General features: G+C 45.1%; 1 protein-coding gene across 3 annotated transcripts in view; it reads right to left on the minus strand.

The window, feature by feature from the left end:
• The window catches only part of FAM171A1 (family with sequence similarity 171 member A1), a 124,337-nt gene that overhangs the window by 24,033 nt on the left and 86,921 nt on the right, over window positions 1-13,383 (minus strand). For 2 of the 3 annotated variants that reach the window (XM_081144048.1, XM_081144050.1), the window contains exons 4-5: window positions 10,072-10,230; window positions 4,683-4,859 (exon numbers count right to left, since the gene is read on the minus strand). In XM_081144048.1, the coding sequence (XP_081000174.1) occupies window positions 4,683-4,859; window positions 10,072-10,230 (336 nt within the window). The remainder of the gene's footprint in view (window positions 1-4,682; window positions 4,860-10,071; window positions 10,231-13,383) is intronic. The other variant, XM_081144049.1, reaches the window with a different exon arrangement.

Here is a 13,383-nt window from a genome sequence, read left to right on the forward strand (position 1 = left end):
ATTATTCAACAAACATTTTAGTTGGGTACCTAGGATGTGCCAGAAATGGTCCTTGCTTATAAGGATTCAAAGATAAGACTCAATGAGGACACAGATATTACCTAAGAAACTGCCAAGGCCATGTCCTTATGTGCTTCTAGAATCACAACAATCCATACAATGTGCCTAAATTACTGTTTAGGGGATGGAGAAAGGAACTCGAGAGAAGAGATCTTGCTCACACAAAGTGACAAGCTATGAGGGAGACCTTAGCATCCCCAGGGAAGGGTAAGGAGTTTGGTGTGGCAGCAACAGAGAGGGTGCAGAAGACAGTGGCTGGAAATGCGGCGGAGAACAGGCAGGGCCAGCTCTGAAGAGCTGTGTGCACAGCGAGGGGGTGCGGACTGCCTCACGGTGAATTGCTCTAAGACATCTCACGTGGGAAAGTGGCCTGTGGTTTTGAAAGACAGTTCAAGTAGCAATGCAGATCTAGTAGAGTTAAGGAGAGGCAGAAGGCAGTCAGACAGCTGCTGGAATTGGTCAGAAAAGAGGGGAGCATCTGAATCGAGGCAGAGGTACCACAGAGAAGGAGAGGACGGGGTAACTTGGAGAGATGCTGATCTGACCTCAATATGACTCTGCGACAGAGCAGACCAGACATGGTTGCGGGTGGGAAGGGAAGCAAAAGAACACACTGGGGATAACTCTGAGGTTTCTGGTAGATGATACTCCTAACCAAGAGAAGAAACATAGAGATGAACAGGATGAGAGACAGGAGTGAGGGGAGTTGATGACAAATTCTACATGTCTTGGTTTTATTTTTATTTTTATTTTTTTTTAAATATATCTTTATTGATTTCAGAGAGAGGAAAGGAGAGGGAGGGAGAGAGAGAGATAGAAACATCAATGATGAGAGGGTCATTGATCAGCTGCATCCCGCACACCCCCGACCGGGGATCGAGCCCGCAACCTGGGCATGTGCCCCGACCGGGAATAGAAATCCGATCACCTGGATCCTAGGTCGACGCTCAACCGCTGAGCCACACCAGGTGGGGCACATGTCTCGGTTTTAGACATGTAGAATTTGAGTTTCCTCTAGGACATCCAGAAAGAGATCTCTGATAGACAGTGAGACACACAGGTAGCTGTGGGAGTGTGAGAAGCCGTCAGATGCCCCAGCAACTGCAGAGAAAATAAGTTAGGAGCTAGGTGCGCAGGGCAGAGGCCAGGGACTGGCAGATGAGGAGGGTCCAGGGCGACACTGAGCCAGAAAGCGAAGGAAGGAGGCCCCTCTACAGAAGACAGAAAACCACCAAATGCTGTACAGGAGACCAAGAAGATAAGGAGGTCACCTGATTTCACAATCACACAGCTGCTGGTGAACTTAGTGACATTTGTTTCAGGAGAGTGGGACAATGGGAGCAGGACTACAGTGTATAGAGAAATGGAGGCAGCACATGGGGAACAATCTTCGAGAAATCTGGGCTCAGGGTAATCTTGGAAAGTGGTTTGGATGGCATGGTACAGAAAAGCCTCTACCGAATGGGGAGACTGTTGATTACTTAATGAACTCTTAGGGCATACTTGCTGTGTACACCAGGCACTGTACTAAGCTTCTTACAAATATTAACTCATTTACTCCTTGGCATAGTTTATTTTAGGTGTCAACCTGGCTAGGCCACAGTTCCCAGATATCTGTTCAAATATGTCTGGATGCTGCTGTGAAGGTATTTTTAAGATGACAATAACACTTAAATCAGCAGACTGGGGGCCCAGCTGGAGTAGCTTAGTTGGTTGAGTGTCATCCATGCACCGAAAGGTTGCTGGTTCGATTCCCTGTCAGGGCACATACCTGGGTTGCAGGTTTGATCCCCAGAGAGCAAACGGAAGGCAGATGACTGACGTTTATTTCTCACATTGATGTTTCTCTCTCTTTCTCTCTCTCCCTCTCCCCTCCTCTCTCAAGCATGTCCTCGGGTGAAGTTTAAAAAAAAAAGATCAAAAACCCTTGGATTATTTTCCAATGAACTTATAAAAAAACTTAATAAATAATAAATAAGTTAGTAGACTGGGTAAAGCAGATTACTTTTCATAATGTAGGTGGGCCTCACCTAATCAGCTGAAGGCCTTAAAAAAAAAAAAAAGACTGACCTCCCACAAGGAAGAGGAAATTTTGCCAGCAGACTACCTTTGGGCTCAAACTACAGTATCAGTTGTTCTCTGAATCGCCAGTCTGCTGGCCAACCCTGTAGATTTTGGACTTGCCAGCCTCCACAACTGCATTAACCAATTCCTTAAAATTTCTCTCTCTCTCTCCACACACACACACACACCTGTTTCTCTGGGGAACTCTAATACATTCTTTGTAACAACCTTAGGTACTATTATTATCCCCATTTTACAGTTGAGGAAACTATGGCACAGACAGGTTAAGTAACTTGGCCAGGGCAACACAGCAAGTGGGCAGCAGAGCTGGAATTCCAATCCAGTGTGCCCCCAGAGTCCCTGCTCTTAACCACATGCTTCAGAGCACTGACCCAGTGGTGTTTGGGGACAGCTGAGAAGGCCAATGGAGAGAAGCAGAATATACAAGGAATGAGAATCTACAAATGTACTCTTGCACAAATGAGAAAACAGGCATAAGTGATTTGCCGAAAGTGAGACACTCAGTGTAACAAGTAGCAGAACCCAGGTTTTCAGGATATCACGTGCAAGACTTCCCACTTTCTCTCCATTCTTTATCCATGTCCTTTCTTCTTATCAGAATTCCCCTGCTCTTTAGAGATTCTCTCAGTCACACTCCCCTCACATTGCTTTCTCCTGGAGGCCCAGGACTCCTTATGTTCTGACTGTGACCACAATGCCTCAAAAAACCACCCAGCTATAGGGAACACAGTCCAGCCGACGACAAAGTGCCCTTCTTACTGAGTGCAGCACAACAATCCAGCTAACGTCAAATTCAGTATGTCTAGTAAAATCGATGCGTCCCACACAAGTAATTATGTTAGTAATGATTTGGAAAGTAAAACAAAACAACCCCCCACCCCCAAAAGCCCAACAGGCATTTGGTTCCAAATATAAATCTCTATAAGTTAACTATTCAAGCAATTAGATGTCTTTGAAAATACATTTGATATAAAAAAAATCTCCCAGTAATCTGAACTAGGTTATTTGAAAACTCGTATTTTCAAGCTTGACTTTCTTGGGACTGGAAAGCACAGGCATATAGGAACCAACGTGCCATCAGAGCCCTAAGTACAAGCACACACTCCCATCTCATTATTAGGAGTGTCAGATATAAAACTTCCTGAAGAAAAATTTGGAAATATGTATTAAAGCTTTAGAATATGTATATTTTAACCCAGCAATTCTGCTTCTTCTAAAATTTTATCTTAAGGAAATAATCATGACCGTGCATAAAGATTTCACTGTAAAGATACATATCACAGCATTGGTGAGAATAGTAATGTTTTTCCTGATTGTAGGGGTTGAGAAACCAAATCATGACATCTCCAAGTGATGGAATGCTATGCATTCATTAATGCTAACATTGAAGAATAATAGCTAATGCTATGGAAAGATGTATTGATATACAAATAATTTTTAAAAGCACATTACAGAGCAGTACATAGCATATAACCCCATTTCTGTTAAACATATATTTTGTGGGAGGCAGCTTAAGAGGGTCTCAATAATCCCCACCCCTCGGTATTCACATGCCTGTGTAGTCCATCCCCACACTGTACCAGCGTTGGCGTCTGTGACCAAGAGAATATGGAAAGAAGCGATGGTATGCAACTTTGACATTAGGTTATAAACAACTGTGACTTACATTTTGCCCACTTGTGCTTTTTAATTTTTATTTATTTTTTATTTTCTCTTGGATCACTTGGTTTGGTGGAAGCAAGCTGCTGTGCTGTGAGCAGCCCTACAGAGTCACCCATGTGGGAAAGAACTGAAGCCTCTTCCCAACAGCCTGTGAGAAGCTGCGGCCTCCAGGAGCCTGTGAGTGAGAGTGGGAACGTGCCGGCTAGCCCCAGCTGAACCTTGAGATGAGCAGAGCCCTGGCTGACAGCCTGTCTGCAACCTTGCTGGAACCTGAGCCAGAACCACCAGGTAGGTGCCTGTGTTCCTGCAAAACTGTGAGATGACAGGTGTCCACTGTAATGTAAAACTGCTGGGTTTTGGAGCAATTTGTTACACAGCAACAGAGAACTAATACATGTGTGCATAGTGAAATGACTGGAAGAATATAATCTAAAATACTAGTAGTGGTTCTCTCTGGGTGGTGGAATAGTAATTTTTATTTTTTTGTACAATATTGGTAATGTTTCCCTTTTTCAGAAAACAGGAAAAGAAAACCACACGACCAAGAGAGATCATATGACCTTCTAAAGAATCAAAGCTAAAGATTAAGAGACAAGTCTAGCTCTAATAACTTTTAAAGATTCTTAAAGACTCTTTTCAAGTAAATCAGCTTAAAAGTACAAAAAAAGGGAAGGAAGAAAAAAACCCTCCAAAGAACATGCCTGAATATCACGGTGGAGTAAGCGCTACCCACCAGAAACCACGTAACGCACCGTGAACAGCGGCATTCAACACCTTCAAGGAAAGGAGACTCGCACAAGCCTCCTAAAAAGAAAACCAAACGGTACTGATGAAGTCATCTGTTAGCGCATCATGGGCACAGGCGTCTTGCTTACCCAGCTTCTGGTCAAACCGCCATGCTGCGACATAGGCATTGTGCCTCAGACTGCTCTGTGTAGCCAAGGGCACGGTGACATAAATGGGACCATCCACCAGCACCGGCGTTCCATCACTGCTGAGCAAGTGCACGCTGACAGCTGTGACTGGGCTCAGGTCGTACCTGGTGCCGTTTCCTGGAAGCAAGAGGCATTCTCCATCACATGCGCACAAAGACCTACTACGTGGGGCTGTGGAAACCATTTCCGAAAACATAGTAATAGCTACCAGTTACCCAGTACCATGCCTCCTATCTGCCAGGGACTGCATTAAGCACTGTACACACATAATCCTCACCTTGACTTTCTAAGGAGGGAAAAATCCCCATTTCCACATAGAGAAACTGGGGCTCAGAGAGGGTCAAAATGGGAGCTGGCCTAAGGGCATAGAATAGTGCGTGGTAGGGCTGGGATCCAAACTCGGGTTGCCCATTCTAATTACTGAGCTTTGCTTTAAAAAACGACCTCCAAAGGGAAGGACTTGCCTATAATGTGACAAGGAGATGCCTGTGGAAATCCCTGAAACTGACTCAAATGGAGCCCCATGCACATGTTAATTACTTGGCAGATCACCAAAATGAAATCCAGTGTTTTAGAGACAGCTTTTTTTTTTTTTTTTTTAAAAAAAGGTAAGTTTCTTCAAGGAGTTCTTCAAAATATTAATTTACTTCTACTAAAAGTACACTATTGAAAATTTGGGTCTGAAATATTTATGAGTGATTTTAGTTGCCATTGTTATTTTGATCTGTTTAAAAGGAATTTAATATACCAATTATTCTGCATTAGAGGCCTTTTATCCAAGCCAATGCTTCAATGACTGTCTACTTTACAGATAAATTAGGAAATGCTTATCAGAGAGCCATTATATTTATACACTTAAGCAATCCATTTTAGAAAACCTTTTCTCAAGTGAAATATGATAACACAAAATGTATTCTGTCATAACTTTAAATCTTGCATTAAACACAATGACAAAAACACAATGGTAAAAAATTTTAAGCTATATTAGAACACAATCTATAGGATTTTTTATTAAGCTACTTATATATTTACTTACCCATCAATTATCTGAGCATATTTAAACCTCCAGTTAGGGCTACATTTAAATATTTAAAGCTTGTGGACCAAAAAGGGGCTACATACTAAACCTGACAAGCTCAGAGACCTAAAGTAACCACACAGGATGGTCTGAAATTAAAACTTAACTGAAAGTGAGTCATGCAGGATAGTCATGTCCTAGAAAAGGTCGATCTTTACCTTAACTGGGCCTGTCTATTGTCTTGTGGCATCTAAGATAACAGACCTTTGGAATGTCTAAGTAATCCCCCCATTTTCCAGACACCTCAGGGCATAATCTCCCACCAGAGTGCGAGACAAGGAAAGTCCTCGTTGTTACCTGGTTCCCCTGCATACCACCTCTATGTGCTATAAATGTTAATTGTTAACTATCCTTATTTTGTTTATCCAATCTCAGAGATTTCCCAGCTTTGCTTCCTCCCACCTCCTACTCTGCCACCAATGAATTTCATGTAATCTCCCCTTCTGCCTCCTCCTTTGACTGTAATGTATAATATCAAACTACAAAACTGCATTTCTCTGGAGCATTTTCTCAATCTGTTGAGATTTTGCTTTCCAGCAATTGTTGTCAGTTTTGCTCAGATATATTCAAAAAACTTGGATGTTTCCTAGTGAATTTTAGAGTCTCACAACACTATAGCTAAAACCTTCATGGAGCAATTTCTATACAACTAATTACAGCAGCACCCTTTATAATTTATACCCGTATCTGTTTTCAATGTAGGCAAAAGCATGGAAATGGGGATTTGATCAAAAGGTCCATGTTGGAGTCAGAGATTCAAGTTCTGAAATCTTTTAGCCTGGCCATTTCATTTTGGGATAAAGAAAACCAAAACCCAGAATTTACCAGGTTTCTGGTCAAAGTAGCTTGTGGATGGAGACCTAAATGTGCTCACTGCCCAAAGGTAACACAGAAGCAAAGCCAGGTCCACAATGTGTGCCTCTCTACTAGGTTCCGTTAGATTCCCTCAATGAGATAAAACTCAAAACAAACAGAAATTAAGTAACTTACTCTACCCTGCATAAACAACTTAGAGATAATGTTTTCTGGTAGGCAGTGCTACCTCCTTCATCCAACCTGAGGCAGGCAGTGTGAAAAGGGAAGCTGTAGGTAAGAGTCAGAGAGCACTCAAGGCTCAGCATCATCCATCCTTCCCTCCCACTTCAGTCTGCCTCCTGATTCCCAGAAAAGGCAACCTGTCTTCCCCACTCATCACCTTTTGATTCTCCCTTCCTATTTTCTTGCACATTACTGGCACAGGAAGCAGGGTTCCGGTAGCAACTGCTTACAAGGCCTCCGGCAAGTGACTTCACTCCTCTGGGTTTGTTTTACTTCTCTGCAAAACTAAGGAGGTTTTGCAAAACTAAGGAGGTTTTGTAGAGAAGTAAACAAAGGTGAGTCTATGGAAAGAAAAGGCTTCGGCTAGAAACATTCAGAAGTAAATACAGCACTACAGAAAAGGGCACATTAATTAAATGCAATATGCGAAAAGCTCAAGTGCGTGAATATCCTTTTAAAAGTCCTATTTGCCCCGGTGGTGTGCTTAGTGGTAAGAGTGTGGCCCCTGCACCGAAAGGTTGAGGGTTCGATTCCCAGTCAAGGGCACGTACCTGGGTTGCAGGTTCAATCCCTGGCCCCAGGTGGGGTGCTTGCGGGAGGGAACCAACTGATGTGACTCTCACATCGATGTTTCTCTTTCTTTCTTCTCTCTCTCCCTCCCTCCCTCTCTCCCTTCCACTCTCTCTAAAAAAAAAAAAAAAAAAAAAAAAAAAAATCAATGAAAAAAATATCCTTGGGTAAGGATTAACAACAAAAAAAGTCCTCTGTTTGAAGACACTGCAGGCAATTCTATCGGCTTGCTGAGGCCTCCTTTCTCAGTGCCCCACTAAATGCCTTTCAAATGACCCTCCCTCTGCCCTCCTACTTTCTCTATTCTGGAAAGATTCATACTTTGAAAGGCTAAATTGTTTCCCCTCCAATCCTTGTTATGAGACTGTAACTGTATATAAAATACTGAGTTCTGTGTATGAGGGGTCTTTCCTTTCTGTTCTGTCCTGATGTTCCCTGGCTCCCCCATCATGTCCGAAAAGAGAGGCGCGAGGCTGAAGCACAGGACCAGGGGCGGCACCACTGGCTCACTCTCAGGGCCTCTGATTCCTCGCTTGTAACATGAGGAGCTCTGCTCAGATAGCACCTAAGGTTCCATTTGGCTTTGCATCCCATTACCAGCTATTCTGACTGCAGGACAATTTCACCCGTTACTTATACTGATTTCCCTCCATCCGCCTGGAGTTCCTAGCAGTAGTTTCTAGAAAACCCCTTGGGGCCGTCACAGAACAGTGCTATGCTCTCTCAGCAGCCACAGGGGACAGTGTAATGCTGCGCGGCCATGGTCTGTGACCCACATGATGCCAGGAAACTAAGGGAGCAGAAGACGGGCGGGGAGGGCGGGCATCAGCAAGCAAGGACCTGGCCGAAGTCTCCACGTGGCTGTTTCTCTATTTACAATTCCGGAAGCTCCCTCAAAACTAGACACAATTCCCCTGAGAATGCTCCAAGGAAACCAGCCTTCAGAGTACTTTCCCATCACATCTGTGGCGTCCGTTTACCTTCACTGAACTCTAGTTATGACCTGTAATCTCAAGAGGTACGCGGGGTGCAGGTTCTCACGGTAAGCTTAAGTCCCTTAGATGTGGTTTATAAAACAGGAGGCAGACAACTGTGGGGCAGAGGAGAAGCTGTGCACAAAGTGAGCTGGGGATGGGGAGGCGGCTGAGGAGCTGCGGGGCGCCTCACGGAGCCCATGCTCCCTCCCACGCCCTCGCGGGTTCCAGGGAACACACCGTGGAGCGGGGCGGCTGCCTTTCCCGGCAGCACGCAAAGAATTCTTCCTAGGTCAACTTAGTTATTTCAGTGGGAAAGAAGCTGAATGTAACCTTCCGAAGACCCCTCTTCCCTCTGAAACAACAGCGATTTTCAAATAAAGTAAACTCCACTAAAATCTATAGTCCTACATCTTGGTTCTTCTCCGTCATCTCGGATTTCACAACTTATTCAAGAGAGGTCGTTTCTCCAAGTTGGGTTTTATGATTGTGCACCATTTTGTCAGGGAGACTGGTGGAGATTTCGCGATGGTCTCAGATTGCACTTTATCACGTTCTCTGAAACTTGAGTTTTCTCCTAGGGCTGTACATTTAAAGTGAAAGTTAACACTTTTCCCCCCATAATGTTTACTTAAGATGACTACCATGCATCTGTCCCATTACTGACTATTTATTGCATCATCTGCACATGAAAATTAAAAGAAGAAGAAACATTTCTGAAAACAAGTACCGCAGAGGGAAGAAACGCAAGTGACAGATCACCAGGTCACCCTGATCTGGTGCCAGTCATTTATTAATTCTACAAAACAGATCAGATGTTGCGGGTTTAGAAGCTTTTTCAGAACAACCAGTTATGCAATCATGCTGAAGTGATATTCAATGAAAGTGTCCCTGGGAAATGCAGTAATTTACTCACCCAGCAGGATTTAACCCAGAACAGCCTCTGGTTTTCGAGTTTATGTTGTAACTAGACTAAAGTGTCCAGGAAAAGAAGAGAGGAGACAAGAAAACGATTCAGGACTTCAGAATCCATCACTGCCCAGTCACCACAAGGACTAGGAACCATGTTAGTACCAAGCACTTGAGCAGAGGCTCAGGTCTCCAGTCTTTACTGATAAGGATCTATTACAAATTTTCTGGCTAGTGGGCTTTTATTTTCTCTTATCTTTTGGGAGTGGGGAGCACTGGTTTGCTCATCTTGGATCAGCCCCAGTGCCGCCTTCCCTCCCAGCTGACACGTGGGTGGGTGGATGGGGCTAAGCACCTCTGCAAGGCCAGAAACAGGCTGCTCCACCAAACACACGGTCTGGGGCCAGTGGGATGAGGCAGAGGACAGGGGCAGAAAACCTCTAACTGATCGATCTTATGCTTTAAAAAAAAAAAAAATTGCCCTGAATTAAATATAGTCATTCCACTGAAGGAGAGCTCAGAGAAGGTTCTTAAGGCAGTTGGTACAAGCAGAAAGGCTCAAGGAGACAGTCAGTAAAACTCAACTGTGCAGTGGTGCAGACTAAACTCCTTAAGTAACAGTTTCAACACACTTGAACCTGGAGAAAGAGCTCCTTCCCCGTCTGCAATTTCAGTTTTCCCATTTAGTACCAACACTTTAAGCCACACACACAGATTCAAACACAGAAGCCAGGCTGAAAAAAGAAGAGACTCAAGTTACCTGTTCCGTTTCCATCTAGTCCTCGCAAGTAGGGAAAACTGTCCACCTCGGAGGGGGAGCCGGCGGCGGTAAGGAAAGCGGTCAGGTCGCTGTAGCTGGTGTTCTCTGGCAACCGCAGGGCTCTCCGCTGGAAGTGAACGCGAGGCTGCGGCCGGGCACCTGCAGGAATTAACCTCTCGATTACATCCCAAAGCAGCAGTTGCTGTTTTTAGAAAATGCCAAACGAGGAAGTGCTTCTCGGAGGTTTCAGCAGGGCTTCCCCTGCCCCCAATCCTCCCCACATCTCCTCCCGTCCCCCATTCACGCTGGACGCTGAGATGTGACAATTCCTCTTATGGGGCTAGAAATAATAGCCCATTGTGGCATTTGTTTTGACACAGGATGTTATTTAGGTTTTTAAACAAAAAGCTTTCCAAGTGCTATTTGTGAGCAGTCTTTTCACTGCACAGCATTTGCCTATGGACAGGGGTAACATCTTGGGAAACAAAGTCCATGCAAGTGAAACAAGTAAATGACAATCTCTTTACACAAACAAGGCAATTGATACCCTTTGATACAGCTGCAAACATATCCTTCTCTGTCTGGTAAAATCTGGTTGAACTCCACAGACCCACTCGAAGCAGATCCAGGGAATTAAATGTGCAGCCTGGACAAGAATTACAAAAAAGAGCCCAACAGTAAGGAACCCGTTTCCCTCTGTGGAAGCTGCCACCTGGCATCCAGTCTTGCTGGTGGGGTACATCCTATGTGTGACAGATTATGCTGCAGATTTTATATTGGGCTCTTAAAACAATGTGAAGTGATGCTCCTTCACCAAACCCAACTCTCCTGCAGAGGGAAGGTTGAGACGACAGGCCCGTCAGACAGTGCCCTTGTGACATCACCCACAGTTTGACTTCACTCTAGATGTTCTTTTGACTGTAAAACCTGAACCTGTTTTTACCTAATGCTGTGGTGACAGTCACAAGACTAAAAGATGCTAAGTCATTTTGCAAAAACCCAGCAAAAACATCAAGACAGAAACGAATAGAAATGGGAGTTGTAACATTTACCAATGAAAGCACACATTTCTACTGACTAAAAGTTCCTCTGTGCTGACATCCTGGTCATCATATACCCTACCCCAGGCTTGAGGGGGACCCTGTGGTAGGCTAGGGGGCACCCTCTCCCCAATCCATGATGGTCTGGCCCTACAGCCTGCCCAGAGTTGACAGCCTTTATGCTTGCTCCAGGGTTCCTTTTAACGCTGGATCAGAAACTTTTAAGGGGATACACCTATACAGAAGTGTTCGAGAGTAAGGGAGTTTTATTTTTTATTTTATTTATTATTCTTTTTAAAATATATCTTTATTGATTTCAGAGAGAGGAAAGGAGAGGGGGAGAGAGAGATAGAAACATCAATGATGAGAGAGAGAGTCATTGATCAAGCCCACAACCCAGGCATGTGCCCTGACAGGAAATCGAACCCCGATCGCCTGGATCCTAGGTCAACGCTCAACCGCTGAGCCACGCCTGGCCGGGTGAGTAAGGGAGTTTTAGAGCTCAAAGGATCAACCAACTTACATCTCTCTTCCTACAGGTGAGGCCACGGAAGCCCAATGAACTGGGCTTCCATGGCCCAATGACGCATGGGGTAGGCTGCTTCGACCATGTGCGACTGAGGTGGTCACAATGCTCCCAAACTCCTAAAAATCGCCGATCAGATTTCTCAAACAATTGATTCTCCACTCCATAAAACAGACCCAGGTCTAGAGCCCAAGGGGTGCCCAAAGCCATGACAGTCCTATTTAACTCCGGTCACCGCTAAAACTAAGGGCAGGTAGCCAGTCCTGTTCCAGACCATCGGTGTCCTTCCTTAACCCTAAAACAAGCCTTCGGTCAAAGGAACGGGCATCCATGTGCCTTGTATTGTTTATCTGTATATCTTTTCACTGTAATCTCTCCTTAGTCTGATCTTCTTTTCCTCTGATGTCACAGGATACTGCTGTCCTCTGCTCAGTCTGCACAGCTTCAATGCCACAAGCTTCCAGGCTGGGGGCTTTTAGATTCTCCTGATCCCTTCCCTCCACTCCCCCTGTATGCTGTCTGCCTCCTCAGACCTGCTCCCTGCTGCCCTCAGAGATGGAGAGTCAAAGTCAACCCTTTCTTTTTCAATTCCTCATTCCCAACCACGTAACAGTCATTGCTCCCGATACTTTTATCAATGATAGTGAATTTTTTGAGACTTAATTTCCTTTTCTCCACTGTTCTTTAGTCTAAAAATGTTGCTGAAGCCTGGGTTTCACACAGTAGGGAGACAAAGGACTCACTAAAGTAAAGAGTAATGTGTCTAAAGTGTGACAGGGCAAAGAGGGGACTTGTCCTTGTGAGGGTTAAGACAGAATGCAGAGTCCAGGCTGGTTACCCCAGAACAGGGAGGGATACGTGCGTCCTTCCAGGCCTAGGACTAGCCCCTGTGAGAAGGGCAGGTTGAGATCATCGTGAGGTCCCCCTTGGTGTAAGGAACAGAAGCCAACTTACACTAGAGCAGGGAAAAGGGAGTCACACTGTACCCAAGGATAACACCCCAGCAGGGCTTTATGGGGGTGGTCTGGAATCTGGAAACCACAACCATGGCTGCTCCCCAGTTCTCAGGGGCCCCTGGGATCTCGGCCCAATTCTGTGCCTGTCTGTCCTTCTTGTACTTTCTCTTACTGTCGAACATGCCATGCATTTTAGTGGGAGATGTATCTCTCCTCTCCCCTCTCCTGTTCCCTCTCCCCCCTTCTGTCTCCCTTCCCTTTTTGATAAGGAGAAGTCGGTCCTTGGCCAGACATCTGGGTCTGTCTTCTGTGGCTGGGGGAGGGGGCCGTAGAGGGGCCATGCTGGGGATGGGTTTACTACAAGTGGCTGTGGCCAGCCCAGCTGATTTGACACATGCTGTGACCAGCAAGACCTGGATATCTGTCTGCTGAGGGAACAAACATGCACCCCATGGAGCACAGGTAAGACTGCTGCTTGGTGGAATGACCAAGGAAACATCTGAAGAGTAGAAGGGTTGAGGCCACTCTAAGCTATGGTGTAAAAAAAAATTTACAGTGGGTATGTGTGGGGTTGGGGAAGTTGTCCTTAAGCCTATCTTCATGTATTAGAGCTGCTAAATTCCCCACCTTTCAGGAAGGGAGGTGATGGGGGAGATAAGAGATGGAGAGTGGACAGTCTCCTCCAGATGCCTCTCTCCCACCTTCCCCAAGGCAGCTGTTTCAAACTTAGGGCTGCAACCACCATTCCCAAAATACTCAGACCCTCCTCCACTGAAAATCCTGAGGCCAT

Source organism: Miniopterus schreibersii (genome assembly GCF_964146895.1).
Source record: "Miniopterus schreibersii genome assembly, chromosome: 1".
Taxonomy (NCBI): Eukaryota; Metazoa; Chordata; class Mammalia; order Chiroptera; family Miniopteridae; genus Miniopterus; species Miniopterus schreibersii.